This window comes from Podarcis cretensis (genome assembly GCF_951804945.1).
Source record: "Podarcis cretensis genome assembly, chromosome: 14".
NCBI classification, from domain to species: domain Eukaryota; kingdom Metazoa; phylum Chordata; class Lepidosauria; order Squamata; family Lacertidae; genus Podarcis; species Podarcis cretensis.
The window spans coordinates 6,889,072-6,909,946 of record NC_137183.1 but is presented as its reverse complement, the minus strand read 5'-3'; the positions used below and the strand labels follow the sequence as shown (position 1 = coordinate 6,909,946).

At 48.0% G+C, this 20,875-nt stretch overlaps 1 protein-coding gene across 1 annotated transcript in view; it reads right to left on the bottom strand.

Moving 5' to 3' along the window:
• Positions 1–20,875, bottom strand: part of PRTG (protogenin) — an 82,028-nt gene that overhangs the window by 15,133 nt on the left and 46,020 nt on the right. Inside the window, exons 12-13 of the mRNA XM_079953542.1 lie at positions 671–766; positions 95–281 (exon numbers count right to left, since the gene is read on the bottom strand). Coding sequence (XP_079809668.1) covers positions 95–281; positions 671–766 — 283 coding nt within the window. The remainder of the gene's footprint in view (positions 1–94; positions 282–670; positions 767–20,875) is intronic.

Below are 20,875 nucleotides of genomic sequence, written 5' to 3'. Positions count from 1 at the left end.
TCCTGGTTGCTCCATAAAAATGCCAGTTAAAAGAACCACGAACTATCTGAAGGGAATGGGGGCAAGTATAATTATCAGAACGGATGGTACGCACGTCTGGAGGTAGAGGACCAGAGAGGCATTCTGTAGCCCTACAGGGTTGCAGCGGAGAGTGTAGTTAATGATTTGTGCAGAGGTGAATGCAGGTCGTCCCCAGTGCAGGAAGATGGAAGAAGAGGTGTTTGCTTTGGCATAAAGGTGGTGAGGTGGTGGTGGAGGCAGGACCATTCGGTCACGGACAGCTGTGGAAAAGAGGAGAAGAGGCAACAAGGAATGTGAGTCGCAAACGGCTAGGAATGATAGGGAGAGTTTGAAAACTAGACTAATATCCCATCTTGTGAAAGGACTCATAGCAGTCAGCATGAGGGTTTAAGACCTCCAGCCACTAAAGAGTCTTAATAAATCAAACAAGTCTATAATCACTCCAAAACCTATGGCAACAAGCTCTCAGTCCATTGGAACATATACCACAGACACATTTTTTAAAAGCCCTTTCCCCATAGGCATAGACTTCACAATATCAACCTAATACCAAAAGCAGTTAGAGGGATTGCAGAAAACAAACAGCAATCACTATATCCATAAAATAGAACCACAGCTGGTGATTTCCATAAAATAATTCAACACTTACAGACACATCCAGGAGTGCTGACCGTCTGATCTGCCTGGTAGCCTTCTTCCACACTGTTGTAGGCCAGGAGTCGGACATGGTACTTCCTTCTGGGATCTGCAGAGATAAGAATATTTAATTAATCTACCCACGCTGGAGGAATGGCAGGCGAAAGTGATCGACTTTATGGGACTGGCAGAAATGACCGGCAGAATCCGCGACCAAGAGAAAGAGACTGTGGAAGAAGATTGGAAGAAGTTTAAAATATATCTTAAGAGCTACTATAAAATTGAGGAGTGCTAAAATGCTGAGGGAGAGGAAGACGTAGAATTGCAGCGGTAAATTGTGTTTAGTTTAGGGTGAAATTGAAAAGGAGAATGAATTTATATTTAATTGGCTAAAAAGGGTTGCTGAACAATTGTTAAAATAAAGGATGCAAAAAGGGGAAGGCATGGGGAAGTCCGGGAAAAGAGGTTTATGGAAATAAGGTAAAGAAACTATGATTTTTTGTGTTTGTTTTTATGTTGTTTTTGTGTTTGTTAAAAATTGGAAATTAATAAAAAATTTATTAAAAAAAAAAAGGAATATTTAATTAATCAACTGAGACCCAGGGAGACCCACTCAGATTCTTCCTCATTGGACTCAGACAGCTCAAGACACTGAACTCTACAGGGCGCAGGTGCCTCACTGAAAGATGCCCTTCATTTAATCTCTTCCATGATGACATATTGGGAGGCGCACATCTATGGCCAAAGAAGCTCCCCTGCATGCTGACACCATGATCATGATAGTCTGGAGGTGACCATCGCGTGGATCACAGTGGCGAGGTCAGGGCGAGAGAGACAAGGAGCCAACTGCTTAGCTTGGCAGAGATGAAAAAATGCCGCCTTTGTTGTAGCTGCAAAAACATGGCTGCCCCAACTCCTTCCTTGCCCTTTTTTATTTAAGGGCAGGCTCAGTGGCATCATATGAAGTGCCCTATACACTTACCGGTGCTATTTGCGTAACAAATGACAGCAAGTTTGTGTACCCACTGCTACAAGTGCTACCAGCAGAAAGAGTAAGAGAGGCCTCACTCTCACCCCAGGAGTTGCATAGAAGGCTGCCTTACGCAGTATCCATCCTTTGGTCCCCCAAATCAGAGTTGTCTACACCCACCTACTGGCAGCAACAGTTCTCTGGGGCTTCTGGAAGAAAGCCTTTCCTGGCCCTACCTAGGCCAGCAGGAGACAGGTTGTGGGCACTGGCGGAGGAAGAGGGGTGCGGTAGGTGCAACCCATCCCGGGTATCATCCCTGGGGGTGATGACATCGCTGCCCCGCCCCCAGGGATGTTTGCCCCGCCCCTACAGGCAGCTAGCCCACCGCCTCTGATGGTGGGGCCTTCTTCATGTGAGACAGCTGTTCTGCGACTGAGCTGTGGCCCTTGGCAGCTTATGGATGAGCAGGTGTGACCCATCAGGTGAAGGACAGCTTGGTGGAGTAGCTAGAGGAGGGGTGGGGAACCCCAACTCCCTTCATCCCCAGCCAGATGATGATGATGATGATGATGATGATTATCATTCTCTGTCCACCTGGCTGGGTTGCCACTGTCTCTCCATCCTTGTGTTGGTCATCAGCCTAAGCCCTGGGGGGATGTGGGTTCAAATTCCTGCTCTGCCATGAAGCTCTCTATGGGACTTCAGGGCAGTCACCAACTCCTAGCCTGACCTACCTTACAGGGGAGGGTAACAATGGGATGGGACCCCGAGTGCCTTGGAGGAAGGGTGGGATAAAAATACAATATATAAATAAGAAGTTCTGGTGCTTGCAGTGAATTCAGCTTCAACAAAACTTTTAACGAAACATATCTGCAGTTGAAGTTCTTCAACAGGCAAGACAGTGTACCAATATCTAAATTGTGTTTTTGGAGGAGGATATGACAAAGAAACTCCGCCCCCTTTCAGCAGTGTGCGCCTCCTGGTCTTTTATACTTCGCTCCCCTTTGTCTGCTTCTGTCCTCCAAAAGGGTCCTACGAGCATCTGGAGGTGATGTCGTTCTGCAGGAAGACACCAGAGGGGGCTCCTGCACTTCCCCTGAAAGAGGAAGAAACTCTTCAGGCTCCCCACCCTCAGTTTAGGCAAAACTGCAGGCTGCACCCCCAACCCCCATGGAAAGAGCTGGGGGGAAATGGCAAGAGGCAAATGTCAAAAAGATCTATTCTAATGAAATCCAGCACCAGCTCCTTCCTTCCTTCGCTAATCCTCAAAGATGCAGTGAAAGGCACAAAATGGAAAAGCCTTTCGTGAAGAGATTTTGATACCACAGAACAACCCCAAATAATCAGCAAAGGGAAGGGATGTGAATTGGAGGTTAACATCGTGTCTCCAGCCACACTTCTGACTGATGAGCACAAACGTCTTGTATGATGGTGGCAGAAGCAATTCAAGCTCCCCAAATTCATGGGTTCAACAAAATCAAGGCAAGACTGTCTCCACTTACAGGGAACCCACCTAACCACTGGAACAGAAGGGATTAAGTGAAACAGAAAGGGCAAGCGAGTCTGTCCAGACTTGGCACTGGATCTCTAATCCAGCCCTGGTGTTAAGTCCAGCTGTTCTGAAGGTTTCAGCCTCCCCAAAATAAAAGGCAATGAGACAGACTCTCCCACCGCCACAGCCCCCTGGCCTTTCAGAGGAAGATGGGCATGATGCTATGAGGTACCGCTTCAGTTTGCTGCTGCTACATCAGTCAGCACAGAGCTGCCTCCATGCTTTCCCAGCAGAACCCTGAAGAGGTGTGTGCCAGGCTATGCAAGAGATGTGGCTTTCTATGACCTCTGCATGTAAAAGCAGGAGAAGCTGCACTGGTTGGACTTCTGTTTGCCACAAAGCTATTAAAGTAGATGGTAAGGTAAAGGGACCCCTGACCATTAGGTCCAGTCGTGGCCGACTCCAGGGTTGCAGCGCTCATCTCGCTTTATTGGCCGAGGGAGCCGGCATACAGCTTCCGGGTCATGTGGCCAGCATGACTAAACCGCTTCTGGCGAACCAGAGCAGCACACGTAAATGTCGTTTACCTTCCCGCAGGAGCGGTACCTATTTATCCACTTGCACTTTGACGTGCTTTCGAACTGCTAGGTTGACCTGTAGGCCTGATGTTCTCCACATCGATATTAAAGTCTACATCAACAAAATGAGGTGGCTGCCCTAAATATGCCCAGTGCCATATAACTGACAGAAGGGGGAGACCATGTGCTCCTTTTCATTTTTTAAAAAAGGTATGGCCTCTTTCCTAACTAACTGGGACTCCTCCTGACAAAGTTTCTTGCCTTCCCAAAGAATTGGTTTTAAATCTCTGTGCAACTATTGGAGAATTTCTGGATGAAAGTGTTCAAATCCTTGCCAATCTTTTGCACACAGGAATCACCCCCATGCCTTTAAAACCACGTTTCACAGAAGGTTCCCTGGTTGCCAGCAAGTACAAAAAGAGGGCAGAATTCATTTCCCACAATTATACATGAAGCAAAAGACAAACAAACAAACAAAGAGAGACAGACAGGCAGAATTGGAAACACAAGGGAGATCCCTTCTCTCTTGCTGGTCCTGAATCAGAGGCTGGAGAGAGGGTCCTGTTGTGGATGGTCACAGCAAGTTTTGTGAAGGTTGTTTTTTTTTTGGGGGGGGGGGTGTCCTGGCAAAAGTTTTGCAGAAAAGCATCTGTTTACATGGAGGTCACAGAAGTGCAATGCTGCAATCCCAAAAAACCCCTGCCATTGTTTCTTTCAGCTGCTACATGTTTGTGAGTCTCCAAAGACGGCAGAACTGAGCCAACAGGTCAGGGCTAGATAAAATTAAGAAGGAATCCGAGGTCAGGAGCATGAGTGGCTTTTCTCTTCTTTCAGAGCAGAGAATCCACCCCTCCCCCCTCCCTGAAGCCTCTCATTCATTACAGATGAAGGTTTGAGAAAGCAAAGGGGATGTGGGGGTGAGCAAGAAGACAAAGATAACATTTCATAATAAATTGGATATGTGTGTTGATGTTGTTGTTGTTATTGTTAAAGCCTTGGGAGGGGAAACAGTCTTTCTTTTTTTTTAAAAAAATGTGATCACATATTAAGCTGTGCCACTGGACATTATATTGTTTCTGACCTGAAAATATGAGATCCAACAGAAAATCCGTTGGAGGCCTTGTTGCAGCAGGGACTTCAATTCAGCAATTTACTCTTAAATCTCAGCCAAACTGACTTGATGAAAGTTTCGCCCAGGAAATTTTTCAGGTTGGCTTGCTGTGGTTTTTAAAAAATGCTCCTTAACAAGAAACAGGAAGAATTATGGGTTGCCCAGGGGGCGTTCTAAGGCACACACCTCTCTGGCCAAATGTCCAACTTTAATTTAATCTTTTGTGCTTCTGTGAAACTCCCCGTTCCATTGTTGAGCTGCAGTCCGGCTGCAGAGCCTTGCTGGGGTGACTGGGCTGCCCCCAATCCCATCCCCTCCAACACAATAAACTCCAGATAATCATTCAAGAGGAGGCCAGCAGAAAGGGCTGCTCTGACATCTGGGTCGTGGCCTTTGACATGGGATCTGGGACTCGCCAGAGTCTGCTCCAAGCAACAGAGGTCTGGGGGAATTGGGGAAGGGGGGAAGGGTGGGAACAGCCGGCCCAGAGAGAGAGAAACCCGATCCTTAGAAATGCACGTCTGAAGCACAGAAATGTAAATACACCAGAAACCGATTACGAGAATAAGCAAAGGCGTTGTGAGTTCAAGGCATAAATAAAGGAGGAGGCAGCCAGGTTTGCTGCAAGAGCTGAGGAGGCTGTTCAGAGCAAGAGGAGGGGGAGATAGGGAGAGGGGAGAGGGGCCCTCTCCAAAATGACTTCCTCTCATCACTGATAGGGGGGGGAAGCAGCTCATCAATGCATCACTTCTGTGAACGATCAAAGAAGACTGGCTAGTTAAGTCAAATACGCGCTTGTAAATATTGTAACTGATGCAGAGTTTCAGGGTTGGTTCATTTATTTCATTTATTTATTTCCTTTTATATACCACCCTTTTCCTCCAAGGAGCTCAAGGTGGCATGCATAGTTCTCCCCCTCCCTATTTCATCCTCACAATAACCCTGAGAGGTAGGTTTAGGCTAAGAAAGCGTTTCTCAAATCTGGGTCCCCAGCTGCTGTTGGGACTACAGCTCCCATCATCCTTAGCTAGCAGGACCAGCGGTCAGGGATGATGGGAGCTGTAGTCCAGCAGCAGCTGGGGACCCAAGTTTGAGAGGCACTGGGCTGAGAGGGTGTCGACTGGCTGAGTGAGGATTCAAACCCCGGTCTCCCAGGCTACAGTCCACTCTAACCGTTAGGTCACACCTAACTAATGTTACAAGAGGTCTATTAAATAAATAAAAAATATAGAGGCATGCTAACCCTTCAGGTTTACACTCCAGCTGAAAGGTGACTTGGGGGGGGGGGCTCCAATCTCTGCTATCTCTTCCACAAACTAAGTAACTGCATAAAACCCCAGGTTGCTAGAAACCAGATGGAAGAGTCCATGTTGGCTGCTGCCTTTTCCTGCTTATCTGTCAAAATCTAAAGACGCCAATTCTCTGGTGACTTGCCTCTGCTCCCTTGAAGGGGCCTCCGGACAAACATCACCTCACTGCCCCCCACCCCAGTGGGCTGGCAGTAAAAACATCACTGCTCTTACTGTCCACATCCCTGGAAAAAGTGGGGGGGGGGAGAGGGAGAAGAGAGGCCTTCCTGGGGCAGCAAGGCCTGATTTCCAAGTGAAGCACCACAAATCGGGGTGTGTGTCGTGTGTGTGTGTGTGTGTGGAGAGGGATGAAAACAGAAGAATGAAGACCCTGCATGGCAATTCCACTTGAGGTAGAAGTTTATTTTATTTTATTTTATTTTAATTTTAGCTGTGCTTCTGAAGTTGCAATCAGCTTTCTTAAAACAGGTGTGGTGGTGAGATCAGGGATGGGAAGTTGGGGGTCAGCAACACAGCTCAAAAGCTAAAATATATAAAGGCATGCATTGGGGGGGGGGTGAGGAGTGGGATAGAGCCCCAGGAATATCGGCTTTGTCCAAGCATTATGTCAAACCACCACTAGTGGTAACGTAACTATGGTTTGGTTGGTGTCTGAATTGGTTAACTATGGTTTGCAGCCAGCCAGCCAAGCAGAATCAGAAGTCATGGTCTGAAGCAGCTTTGCCAGCCGTGTGTGCACTAAGTGGCTCACATAAGGTCTGAACTGACAGATTAGAAATATCTGAAAGAATGCCTCCTTCCCTACAGACCCTCTTGGGTGCAGAGATTGCCAAAGTGTGCTCTCTTCTTAGTCCTTCCACCCTCAGAGGCGTAGGTGTAGGCATAAGCGTGTGTGTGTGTGGTAGCCCAGGAAAGGGCCTTCTCTGTGGTGGCCCCTAAGCTGTGGAACTCCCTCCCACCACAGAGGTGCACCTGGAACCTTCATTGTACAGCTTCTGGAGAATGCTGAAGACACACCTCTTTACCCTGGCTTTTGACACTTGAGGGGTATATTTTTAGGACCCACCTTACTTTTGTGATTGTGTTTTAATAAACTATTTTTAATGTTGTATTTTAATGTGACCTGCCCTGGGACCATCAATTGATGGGTGAGTAAATATTATTATTATTATTATTATTATTATTATTATTATTATTAATTTATAGCCATTGCTCCACCTCCAGGGGCTCCTGCACCAAAGGAACATGAGTGCTGCTGAGCTAATGACAAGCAGAGACAGGCAGACAAACTTTGCCTGGGCATCTGGAAGGTCTTGCCATAGTTCTGAGTCCAAATCTAAATGATGGCTTGCCTGAGAAAGGCAATTTGGGTTTGCCTTAAAAAATCTGACTTTGCAGCAGGCTTCTGGCATCTTCTTATTGCCATCCTCTAATCTGGACCCCTTGCACTCGCTCTCGCTGCCAGGAGCCCTTCCTCCCTTTTGTTGCTGCCCAAAGGATTGAGCACAGTTCACTGGCTCTGCTTTGTAAGATGAGACGATGGCCCCTAAAACTCACCTCGTAGACAACAATCATTTAAATGGAATTACAGAGAAAAGGAGGCCATCTCGGGATGGAGGGGGGAGGGGAGGAGCCCCTGGACTCCTGGCCAGTCTCCACAATCAGGGAAAAACACATTTTAGGCCTGTGTTATGTGGGTGACTTTTCCGTCACAAAACCTCATCAACATGTAATAGCTGAAGAAGCTGCCTTGCAGCAGGGGGGCAGGCAAGACATTGAGTCTTGTTTCACCCACCCACCTTTTGCAAAAAATAAAATAAATAAATGTCTGGAGGTGTGCGTCTATAGCAATATCATGCAGCAGGATACTTCCAACAGGAAGCTGGTACAGTGGTACCTCTGGATGCGAACGGGATCCATTCCGGAGCCCCATTCGCATCCTGAAGCGAACGAAACCCACGTCTGCGAGTGCAAGGGTCGCGATTCGCCGCTTCTGCACATGCATGTGACGTCATTTTGAGCGTCTGCGCATGCGCGAGCAGCGAAACCCAAAGGTAACGCGCTCCGTTACTTCCTTGCCGCCACGGAGCACAACCCAAAAATGCTCATCCCGAAGTTACTTCAACCCGAGGTATGACTGTAAAGGAAATTATCTGCAGAACCCAACTGCACATGATAATCAAACTAGCCACCTGAAAGGAGCACACTGGATCACTTAAGCCATGGGTAGGCAAACTAAGGCCGGGGGGCTGGATTTGGCCCAATCGCCTTCTAGATCCAGCCTGCAGACGGTTCGGGAATCAGTATGTTTTAAATGAGTAGAATGTGTCTTTTTATTTAAAATGCATCTCTGGGTTATTTGTGGGGCATAGGAATTTGTTCTCCCCCCCAAAAAAAATATAGTCCCCCCCAAGGTCTGAGGGACAGTGGACCAGCCCCCTGCTGAAAAAGTTTGCTGACCCCTGTTTAGCACTCAGGAAAGTGCCATGTCCTTGCTAGCCAAAGCACACCTGCACCATGTGAGTTTGCCATGCGCAGAGAGCAGCTCTTCGTTCACAGAAAGACCTCAGGAAGTCTGTTGGTGCATTGGAACGCCATGGTGGCCTTGCCTGAAAAGTGGGGACAAAGCAGCTTCTTCCCCCAGATTAGCCCGGCAAATGTCAAGGTGACCAGGATGATAAAGTGTCTGGAAACCAAGCCTGATGAGGAATGGTTGAAGGAGTTGGGTATGCTTAGCCTGGAGAAAAGACTGAGAGGTGATATGATAGCCATCTTCAAGTATCTGAACAGCGGTTACATAGAAGACGGAGCAAGCTTGTTTTCCGCTTGCTCCAGAAGGTACGACCTGAAGCAATGGGTTCAAATTACAAGGAAGGAGATTTCGACTAAAATTCGGAAAAACTTTCTGACAGTAAGAGCTGTTTGGTAGTGGAACGATCTCCCGCAGGAGGTTGTGGACTCTCCTTCCTTGGAGGTTTCTAAGCAGAGATTGGATGGCCATCTGTCATGGATGCTTTAGCTGAGATTCCTGCATTTCAGGGGGTTGGACTAGATGACCCTCAGGGTCCCTTCCAACTCTACCATTCTATGATTCTAAGTGAATTCCAGAGAACAGGAGACCAGCTTTCCAGGACTCCACAGATAAAGAAAGAGGAGACATAATTCATGGGCTCTTCATTCACACTCTGACTGAGATACGCCCTCTAAAAAGCTTCTCAACAGCAACCATGAGAAGATGCTACAAAATTTGTTTTAGCATCTGTTTTAGTGGCTGTCACACAGCAACACCTACAATCAAGCACAGGGCACACAGCGTTATCTTATGAACAATAATACATTTTTACACACTGACTGAGAGAATCCATTCAGGGCCCCCAAAACTTCCCCTAGAGCTATGAAATAAATTTCCTTTCAGAACTAACATTTCTCTGTTGGGCTGTCATGAGCCCTTGATGGCACTTTGACCCCTTGGAGCAGCAAAATGAAAACACCATCTATCATTCCTTGCACTGCAGCAAGGAGCAAGCTTTCATTGCAAAGCCATCTGCAGGCTGAAGACTCGCCAAGAAGCCCGGCCCTTCCAGGCGTTCTGGGCTGCAGATCAGGCAGACAGCTTACAAAGGCACTTGCTGTTTCAGTCCTGCTCTGGGGGGCGACATGCTTCACCTATTACCTATAAAGCAATTTGCTGCATTAGGAGGATAAAAAGGATGGATGGGCAAATGGATGTGGCATGTGGAGTTGTACAAGCCAGCCTATCCGGATGCTTCAGTGCCCCAGATGCCATTAGTCCATTTTGAACACACAGACAAGAGAAGGAAGGCACTCTTCCTGACACCACAGGATTGTAACCCTAGGATTCCCTTTGGGACAATGCACAGCTAACGGAAACACAAGCTTCAAACTGTGTCAGACCAATTGGCCCACCTGGCTCAATATTCAGGGGTGGGGCACCTGTAGCCCTTGACATGTAACAATTCCAAACACCCCTGGCCATTGGCCATGCTGGCTTTCACACCCAGAGCCCACATAATCTCACAGCTCACCCTCAAAATCTGTCAACAAATAGGGCTCCTGGAGTCTTCTGACATCGTCCTAGTCTTACTCTGGCCTAGTTTTTATGGGCAGTTGCCAAGGTGGATGGAACTTCCTCATGTGACCCACAGCCTTAGTCCCTTTCCGCTGCACTGCACACACCCAGTTCCAGGCCACAGCAGCGTTTTATTACAGTCAGACCTCGTATTGCGTCCGCTTCGTGTTGCGTCCTTTCGCATTATGTCCCGCAGCAACCCAGAAGTACCAGAACGGGTTACTTCTGGGTTTCACCGCTCGCCTATGCGCAGATGCAGTGTCAAATTGCGCTGCGCGCCTGCGCAGGCACAGCGCTTCGAGGTGGGCATTTCATGTTGCGGATGGGCCTCCGGTATGGATCCCATCCGTAACACAAGGTACCACTGTACTCTTAGAGTCTCCATCGTCCACACAATGTGGCACAGGGGCTGCTTTGCCTTCATATCAGGGAGGCAGCTGCCTCCCTCAAATCAAGTAAATAAATAAAAATACTTAACTGACCAATTGCATCACAGATAACTTAGTTCTGACCCCACAAAAATACCTGCCCCTCCAAAATAAATCTTGGCTATCCCCATGTTTGCCTGCCCAATCCCCTGCCAAGGACTGGAAAGCAAAGGGACAACATGCACCAAACTTCAGAGTGTGTCAAAGAAACTGAGCCCCTCACACATACTCTCCTAAGAAGATGCAATGCTGCATCTTTTGCACAGAGCTCCCACAAAAAGACAAGGGTTCTGCCGTGGCTCAGGCATTATGAGGAGTTGGTCACACAAACCCCTCAAAGCAGCCCAGCATTGTTCCCTTGCACAAATACAGTAGTGTAAAACCTGAAGGAGAGAGCTTTTGCACACTTGTGTTCATTGCAAAGGAATTTGTGCAGGATAATTTCTAAGGATTGTGCCTCGGGGGCGATGTTTGCTGTCCCAAGCAATTATTTGTTCATATAATAGGGCTAAGTCTTTTACACACTGCAGGAGGAGCAGGTCTCTGCCCAGAGGGGCTTACACTCCCAAGGAATCTCCAAGCTGGTGGGCTGGATGCACCGGTGGCACCAAAGGATCTCTCCTCCCTCAATTTGGCCATTCACACCCTGAGTGCTGCCATTCAATTGGGGAAAAGGTAAATAAAGGTAAAGACCCCTGGATGGTTAGGTCCAGTCAAATTTGACAGTGAGTGGGGTGTGGTGCTCATCTCCGCTTTTAGGCCGAGGGAGCTGATGTTTGTCCACAGACGGCTCTCCAGGTTATGTAACCAGCATGACTAAGCTGCTTCTGGTGCAACGGAACACCGTGACGGAAACCAGAGCACACAGAAACGCCATTTACTTTCCCGCTGCAGCGGTACCTATTTATCTACTTGCACTGATGTGCTCTTGAATTGCTAGGTTGGGAGAAACTGGGACAAAGCAACAGGAGCTCACCACCATGTATGGATTCAAACCGCTGATCGGCAAGCCCAAAAGGCTCAGTGGTTTAAGCCACAGTGCCCCACTTTGCCCCTCCATCGCAGAGAGGTTTAGAAAAAAGTTTCTATTGGCACTAGTGAGCTAAGGCTAATTTGCTCATGGGTGGGGCAAGAAAGGGAGGCAGCTGAGGAGGGAAGAGGGGTGAGAGGGGGGGTATGTGTGTGAGAAAGCACTTCTGTGGTGAATGGATTGTGCAGAATACTGTGCACGTGTGTGGGGGGGTATGTGTATGAGAGAGAAAATGGCTGGCTGGAATGTGTGTGTGTCAAGAGAATCAAATCAAAGGCATGCCTGGATTGCAAGAGCATGTGGGTGGGGGTGAGACAGCGGGGAAGGTGACTCTGGCTCCACCTACTCTTGGCTTGGCTCCACCGTGGGTCTCAACAGGTAACCCGCCTCCCCAGAGGGATGGAGACTTTAGGGGTGAGGGAGTTAGGAATAGGAGAAGGGGGTAAACAGGGGAAGAATATACAATTATGGCCACGCACACACACACATACAGCGGTACCTCGGGTTACATAAGCTTCAGGTTACAGACTCTGCTAACCCAGAAATAGTACCTCGGGTTAAGAACTTTGCTTCAGGATGAGAACAGAAATCGTGCTCCGGCGGTGCAGCGGCAGCAGGAGGCCCCATTAGCTAAAGTGGCACTTTAGGTTAAGAACAGTTTCAGGTTCAGAACGGACCTCCGGAACGAATTAAGTTCTTAACCTGAGGTACCACTGTACTCAGAGAGGAGGCATGTGTTGGGTTGTGGGGACTAAAAGGTTTGCACCAAAGAATCCGGCTTCTTAGCCACAGTCTCCCAAATGCGGAATGTTTACTCTTCATGAGATTATGCATCAGTTCCTGGAGAGCAGCAACATTTGATTTAAAACTATCACTGGACTTTACTCTTTGAGTATTGTGATTTCTGTTAACTAAACAAAGTTAAAAACAGACACCCACACCCAGGTAGGGCTCTCTCTCTCTCCCTCTCTCTCTCTCTCTCTCTCTCTCTCTCTCTCTCTTCTTCTTCTTCTTTTCACTCCAAACTCTCTTTCATGTGCTAATGGCGGCTTCTTTTTTCCCTTTTCTTGAAACCCTCTTCCCATTTGACTTGGTCAGATCTTTAGAGACCTCACACATCTAATGGTCCCTCACATTCACCGGGAGGGGGTGGGGGTTGACACACGGTATGATTAATAGACAATGTTGATTTAATTTCCTTGAACAGGACCCAAGTTCCCTCTAAGCCTTCTTCAAAAGCCAGTGCTTTTCAAATCAGGACTGAAAAGGATGGGACTTATCTCTGGGCAACATAGTTTAATTCTCTGTTTATTGGGCTTCACAAGCAAAAACACCCAGGAATAAGGCCCTTCATATCTACAACTACAAATGCAAATAAGTCTTTTCAAGGAGAACGGAAAACAACTTTTCTTTTCCTCCTTGCAAGGAGCTGCAAATAATTCCAAAGTACTGAGGGGCAACATATTGTTTGCTAATTAATTCAGTAATAGCCTAGAAGTGTGTCATTTTCGTTACAGGGCCATTTGGAAAGCTTGGTGAACGGTTTTTCAGCATCACAGATGCACTTTTAACAAACACATTTGTAATGCTAACCTACACACTCAGAAGCAAGGTCCACTGAATTCAATGGGACTGGCAAAGATGTGGTGGTGTTGCAGACATTTAAAGATCTTAAAGTCAGGCTGCCTCCTGACTGTTGATACTGAGCTCTTTTTGTGTCTGGGCTGCTGTAATTGCTGAAAATAGGTGTTAACTGGATGTTTCAATTGTTCTTATTTATTGCTATTTAACTGGGGAGGCAATGTATATTGTAAACTTCTTTGAGCTTTTTAAATGATACAATATTTTAGCATAAATTAAATAAAAAATAAAGTTACTCCCTAGCATGGGCTTAACATTTCAGCCTGCCCCATGATTGCATCCATTGCAGATGGAATTAAATATATGCAGATTCCTGCATGGAACAGAGCCTGAAGTGATTCTTAGTTTTGCTTGCCACCACACAACCAAAGACCCTAAGTCAACCCCAACAGTTTGGCCGCATATTCCAAGCAAAAGAAAGAAAGGAAAACCACAGTCACACTTGGTTGTTCCATTTTGTTTTTAAGACAACCGAAACATGTACTCAAATGCAAAAATGCCTTGCACAAAATCTCAATTATTTGGCACAGCTACAGGGGGCACCGTATCAACAGGGTCCCAACTATTTCACCCAGACAGCTCTTTTCATTTGCCCACGTGTAGATCTTTATCTGCAAAGGGGGCTCACTCACACATGCCAGTCCTCAAGGATTAAACAAGCATGTGTGGATGAGTCCTTGCTTTGCTAGTTCAAAAGGGCGGCCGCCAAGCCAAGCTGCTGCCTCCTTGCCTGTCAACTGAGGAGCAGACCCACAATCACCAATCTCGCAATCACCAATCTACCTCCCTAGAGTGTTTGCACCCCATTCCATGAAGATGTGAGGAGACCCAGCGGCGTAGCGTGGGTTGTCAGCACCCGGGGCAAGGCAAGTAATTTGCGCCCCCTAACCCGGGGCAAGGCAAGTAATTTACGCCCCCTAACCCGGGGCAAGGGACGCAGGTGGCGCTGTGGGTTAAAGCCTCAGCGCCTAGGACTTGCCGATCGAAAGGTCGGCGGTTCGAATCCCTGCGGCGGGGTGCTCTCCCACCGCTCGGTCCCAGCGCCTGCCAACCTAGCAGTTCGAAAGCACCTCCGGGTGCAAGTAGATAAATAGGGACCGCTTACCAGCGGGAAGGTAAACGGCGTTTCCGTGTGCGGCTCTGGCTCTGGCCAGAGCAGCGATGTCACGCTGGCCACGTGACCCGGAAGTGTCTCCGGACAGCGCTGGCCCCTGGCCTCTTGAGTGAGATGGGCGCACAACCCCAGAGTCTGTCAAGACTGGCCCGTATGGGCAGGGGTACCTTTACCTTTACCTTTTAACCTGTGGCAAGGCAAGTAATTTGCGCCCCTAACCCCTCACCTGCCGCTTCCAGCTTCTTCTTGCTGCTGTCTGGGCTGGGGTATTTATGGTAAGGTAGCCCCAGCGGCGGCGGCGGGTCCGTGTCAGGTGATCTGAGGCGAGTTGCCGCTGGCGCTGGTGCCCAAACGACGCTGCTTGCCCGGAGGAGGAGGAGGAGGGCAGAGAGGCGAGGAAAATGCAACATGGCCCAGCAGCTGCAGTAGCAGCGGTGGCGGCGGGGCTGTGAGGAGGGGCTGCCTGGTGCGCCCTCCGCGGCCCTGACGCGCGGGGACCGCGACGAGCGCTGAGAGACGCTGCCTGCAGGACGCCTTCAGCCCAGACGCGCGCACAGCTCGTCGGTTCCGTGAGACATGGGCCTCTGCTACAGCCTGCGCCCGAGGCTCTTTGGCAACTCCGGAGGCAGCGAGCGCGCCCCCCCCCCCCCAGATGTTGCGCCCGGTGCGGCTGGCCCCCCCGGCACCCCCCACCCTACGCCACTGAGCAGACCTGGAAAGGCAGAAGGAATGGAGCTTCTATGGTTGGGAATCTTCACCTTCCCAAGGTTTTGGTGAGTTTCATGCATTCCGGAAAAAGCCAATTTTGTCTATGATCAGCAGTGTGAGAGGAAAGGCTGTTTTCTTGCTGGATGCATTGCAATATTCTACTCTTAATAATTCTTTGTTTTAACTCTATCGGCCTTCAAATTTTATGCAAGGCTTTAATTTAAGTTCAGGGCACCTGCCAGCTTCTGAAAAACACCACCAAGGCTCTCCATGATTTACTGGTTCAGCTGGTAATCAACTTAGCTGCTCAAATACTGAGTAGGGCATCTGTGGAAGCATCATAGCTATTTGGAGATCTTCTAGGACACTCCCCTTTCTGAGCCTTGTTGCAATGAAGGGGGAGGAATGCATAAGGAGAAGTCATTTGGATGGAGCTGGCCTGTGGGTGCATCCCAGTAGCTTGTGCCCCAGGATAAGTTGCATGTGATGTAACGAAGCAAACACACTGCTTGAGACAACTTTCTTTAAGCAGTCCAGCAGCCGAGGCAGAAAATGCAAGTCCTGCACTACCACCTTGGTCCTTATTCAATGCTTGGCCTGGCTTGTGTGCCAGAACCTTGAGCCAGTTGATCTCATGAGAACCTAAGAGAAGTTCTGCAGCAGCAGGATCAGAACAAAGGGGGATCCATCTAGTCCAAGATCCTGTTCTCAGACTCCTACCAAATGCCTGGAAGCAGGATCTGAACTCACCCCACTTGCGAGTCCCAACAACTCGTATTCAGGGGCATGTCATGCTGCCTCCAGCAGCGCAGATGGAACACAGCCATCATGGCTAGTAGCAACTGACAGAATTATCCTGCATGTAGTGTCTACATCTCTCCATTCAGAGTATATTTACCCCTACTCTGCTTCCTTTTATTTATCCAGTTCCTATGACTGCTAAGCTTACTAAAGAGTCTGGTGAGAAAGCTTGTTGGAATCTTTTTGAAAGCTGGACTACACTATGTTAACTGGATCACCTCTATTGATATACAGTTGTACCTCAGATGAAGTACTTAATTCGTTCCGGAGGTCCGTTCTTAACCTGAAACTGTTCTTAACCTAAAGCACCACTTTAGCTAATGGGGCCTCCTGCTGCTGCTGCGCCGCCAGAGCCCGATTTCTGTTCTTATCCTGAAGCAAAGTTCTTAACCTGAAGCACTATTTCTGGCTTAGTGGAGTGTGTAACCTGAAGCGTATGTAACCCGAGGTACCACTGTATTTGCTGACATTCTCAATACTTTCCACTAGTTTTCCTGAAAAAAAACCTCTTCCCACAGAAGAAGTTTAATATAAGGATGGAATCAGAGAAAGTAAATACCTGCCCAAGTGCAAGCAGTAACCAGAGGATTACAATATTTATTGTTCTGGTCAGCCAAACGCTCCACTAACACATGGTGAACTTCCTCCCAAGAGCAGCAAGATGTCCTTCTCTTCTTCGGCAACACAAACTACTAGCTGCCTCTAGTGCAAAGATTTCCTGTGGTGTTTCTTTAAAAGCAAGACAGACTTTGGCTATGTCTACGTTTACTTTAGCTGCAAAAGCCCAACCTCAGGCCAGCCTGGGGCAGAGAATGTGGAGGTCAACAGAAACTGGGGCGGGTTCTATCAAATGGGGAGTCCCACAGATATCACCTTACCTCTTCCGTATCCTACAAATTCCCTACAGTGGGAATTCATCATGTTCAGTTTTTCACAACTTGGGGGCACTGAGATTAATTCAAGCTGGGATTCTTACAAACAGATTCTTACCAACAGAAAATATAGGCCACTGTACTGGTGGGGTGGGGGGAGAAGAAAGAGGACCCTTTCCATTGAAAGCCATGAATGCAGTGTTCACAACAACTTTTCCATGTGAGGGTGTTGTTTTGTTGGGCCTTTCCATTTGTCAGTGCTGTTATAGGGTTGTGTGGATGCTTCCCAAAGGAAGAGTGAAGCTGCTCTCACTCTGTCACACTGCCCAGGTACTGCTGTTTGTCCCCAGCTGCTGATTCATCAGGTTCCCCAAGATATTTGGAAGCTAGACTCCACTGGAGGATGCTCTATCACTTCAGACGTGATGGTACAAATGGCAAAAGGTTGAGGGAGGCTGCCCTTCTTCCCCCAGAACACAGAATCACAGCTTAACTCACAGCTCAGGTTAAACAGAGAGAAGCACATTTGGCCCAAGGCCACCCAGATAGCTGCAGGGCTGAAAAGAGGTTTGAACCCGGATTTCCTTCATTAAAACCTGAATCTCAAGCCATCACACACCATGTGATGTATACCTTCAGTATACCTGAAGGAGCATCTTCACCCCCATCGCTCAGCCCGGACACTGAGGTCCTTCTCCAAGGGTCTTCTGTTGGTTCCCTCACTGTGAGAAGCAAAGTTACAGGGAACCAGGCAGAGGGTCTTCTCGGTAGTGGCGCCCTCCCTTCAGATGTCAAGGTGATAAAGAATTACACAACTTTTAGAAGACATCTGAAGGCTGAAGTATTGGGAGGTTTTTAACACTTGATGTTTTTATTATGTTTTTAGATATGGGGGAACCCAGCCAGATGGGTGGGGTTATAAATAATATTATATTGTATTGTATTATATATTAAGTGTTGTTGTTGTTGTTGTTGTTGTTGTGGCTATCAGGGCTACTTTTCACAATAGATAGCAAGTGTGCTAGCCAAGCATACACCACTGCATTTCCCCCTCTGCAAAGCCTTCTTCAGGATGTGCCCGAGGCATCTGTGGGGCTAGAATATCCAGCATGAGCCCAGGGTCACCACTAGAAGCTCTACTCAAGCCAACTGGCCTAATTCTTGCAGCACAAAGGAAGCAGCCACCATTAGGTTAAAGCACAAGATACAGAGCCTATCCTGTCCTGAGTACCCAGAGAGTGAATTCCTGGAGTTCTCCAGGAAAACAGTCAAAAGGGTCAGAGGAAGGCAGAGGTGGTTGACCTCTGCACTGCCCAGGCTGCTTCTTTTGAGTAAGGTGATAAGAGAGCCCCAGCTTCCCCTTCCTTCATCGCCTTGTGTGAGCACAGTGGCATTTGCTAGGATATTATCTTAAAGGCAGCATAGTTCTTTTAGAGGGCAGGGAGAAGAGACAGAAACCATCCTAAAGATCTCCAGAAGGTACTCAAGAAACCTTCAGAACCATTTCAAAGCATAATCCCCAGGTAGTACAGGTTTTGCCACTCCCAAACTCTACCTTTAATCGCCCCCTCTTGAAGCTCCAATTCTCTCCCACCCCACCCTCAAATAACCTCCAACCCCGAATGTCCAGCACTCCCCCAACTCTGTCCCTGAGCACGCACGGCAAACACTTTCCCTGCTGCCTGCTAAGTCCTCTACCTCCAAAGCATTCACAACCTTCTTCCTCCAAACTGCAGACTAGCCCAGGAAGGTTGCTTGAAGATGTATTAAGAACTTATGAAAATGGGTGCTGTGTGTCCTTTCCTGTTTGGTTTGGTTTCCACACTTCCACATCATAGATCCTTCCCAACAAACAAACAAACACCCACAGGAAGCCAAGAAATATCTGGAGAATATTACAGAAACAAAAGCTGGAGTAAGACATGTGCCAAGTGCCACAACAGGGGAGTTTCTCTGCAAAGTGTGGAGTGAGAAGGACTAAAATTAGGGGCAAAAATGCAAGGCATTCCCCACAGTCAGCTCCTGCAGGAAAGTCAAGTGGCAACAGGGACGGAATTTTACACTGGAGCAGGAAGCAGGGGTGTATATGTGTGTGCATATCCCGCAGAAAAATAAATGTGTGTGGGGAAGGGGAAAGTTGTGACATAAATGTCACTAAGTGTGCCAATATATTTATTTGGAGAAGAGCAGCCCAGAACACGGCTGCTGTGTTTATTAGTCTCACTGACACAGGGGGTGGGGTGGAAAAGAGAAAGCATGCCGAAAAATTCTGTTAAAAAATAAACAGCGGGCACAAAGGAGAGACTCAAACACCCAGAGACAAGATCTGGTCTGACAGCATGTGGTGGAGCTGAGGGGGAGAAAATGTCACAGAGGGCAGCAACAAAGAACCCAGAGATTCCTAATTCTGCCACACGAATAACTGGGAATGCTGCCATAGCAGACAGTCTGATAGCAGCATCTTAATTGCAATCCTCGCAGCAGTTAATCCAAATCGAAGGCCCCAGTAATTTTGCTGAAGTTGCTCCACATGCATGCAGGCAGATAATAATTTATTATTTGTACCCCGCCCATCTGGCTGGGTTTCCCCAGCCACTCCGGGCAGCTTCCAACAAAGACCAAAAATACACTAAAATGTCACACATTAAAAGCTTCCCTGCCTTCAGATGTCTTCTGAATGTCAGGTAGTTGTTTTTCTCTTTGAAATCTGATGGGAGGGTGTTCCACAGGGTGGGCGTCACTACTGAGAAGGCCCTCTGCCTGGTTCCCTGTAGCTTTGCTTCTCGCAATGAGGGAACCGCCAGAAGGCCCTCGGCGCTGGACCTCAGCATCCGGGCAGAACGATGGGGGTGGAGACGCTCCTTCAGATATACTGGGCCAAGGCCGTTTAGGGCTTTAAAGGTCAACACCAACACTTTGAATTGTGCTCGGAAATGTACTGGGAGCCAATGTAGGTCTTTCAAGACCAGTGTTATGTGGTCTCGGCGGCCGCCCCCAGTCACCAGTCTAGCTGCCGCATTCTGGATTAGTTGTAGTTTCCGGGTCACCTTCACCTTCCGGGTATACTTGAGTATACCTGCCTGCCACTCGGGAACATTGCTTCATGAGCCTGATGACGGTCCACAAAGGTTTCTGTCCTAATAATCCTGCTAGGCCTACATGTTCCTTTCTGGTGCTTGCTGCTACAGACCAACATGGCTGCCCCTCTGCAAGTTGTTTAGTTTGGGAAGTGCAATCTTAAAATGACATCACTGGTTCTGTTGTGACATCATCTGGATTCCAAGGTACAGCTATATGACAGCACGAACTGTAACCCCAAAAATGAATTCTTCCTTTCACAGGTTGCCATCAAAACAAAAATGGATCTAGGAAGTAGTGACATATGGTTGTGTAATTTAACAACCACAGTCAGGCTTTGTGGGAAGCTGAGCTGGAGAGAGGGAGCACCTCCGGTGGACAAAGCTTTCCAGCAGTGACACCACGCTAGGTGACACCACGCTAGGTGACCAGCACGCATGCATGTCGGGAGAGACTTCACAGTATCGGAGCAGGCACTTCATAGCCAATGTGACAACACAACTACGTTGGCTAAAGTTGCATTTTGCATTAGAGGGCATTTGCTAAGCAGCCGCAACTGCAGTGACAACATTTATCCTTAAATGATTATCCCAGCCCGTTTTACTAGGATGCTTCACCTGTGCCATTTCACTGATCATTGATTCTAAAAAACCCGGTTTATTTTGCAGCCTTCTGTGCAACACCTGAGCCAAATCAGCAAGGCTCTGAAATGCTCTGCAATAAGGAGAGCCAAGTGTGCCGGTCTGTATCTGCATGCTTTCAGCAGGATACACTGTCCAAAGACAGATCAATGACATCTTAAAAGAAGAGGCATCCCTTGACTGAGCCACTGCTGATCCTTTTGTATTCTGGTCTGTGCTCAGTGGCTCCCATCCTGCTGCCAGAAGCCCTCCGTCTTGAAAGGGCCACATATGGACCCTGACCCACTGAGAAGACTTGGCAGTTGCTCTGTCTAAAAATCTCTCTTGTTTCTGGAGTAATAACACATGAGGAAG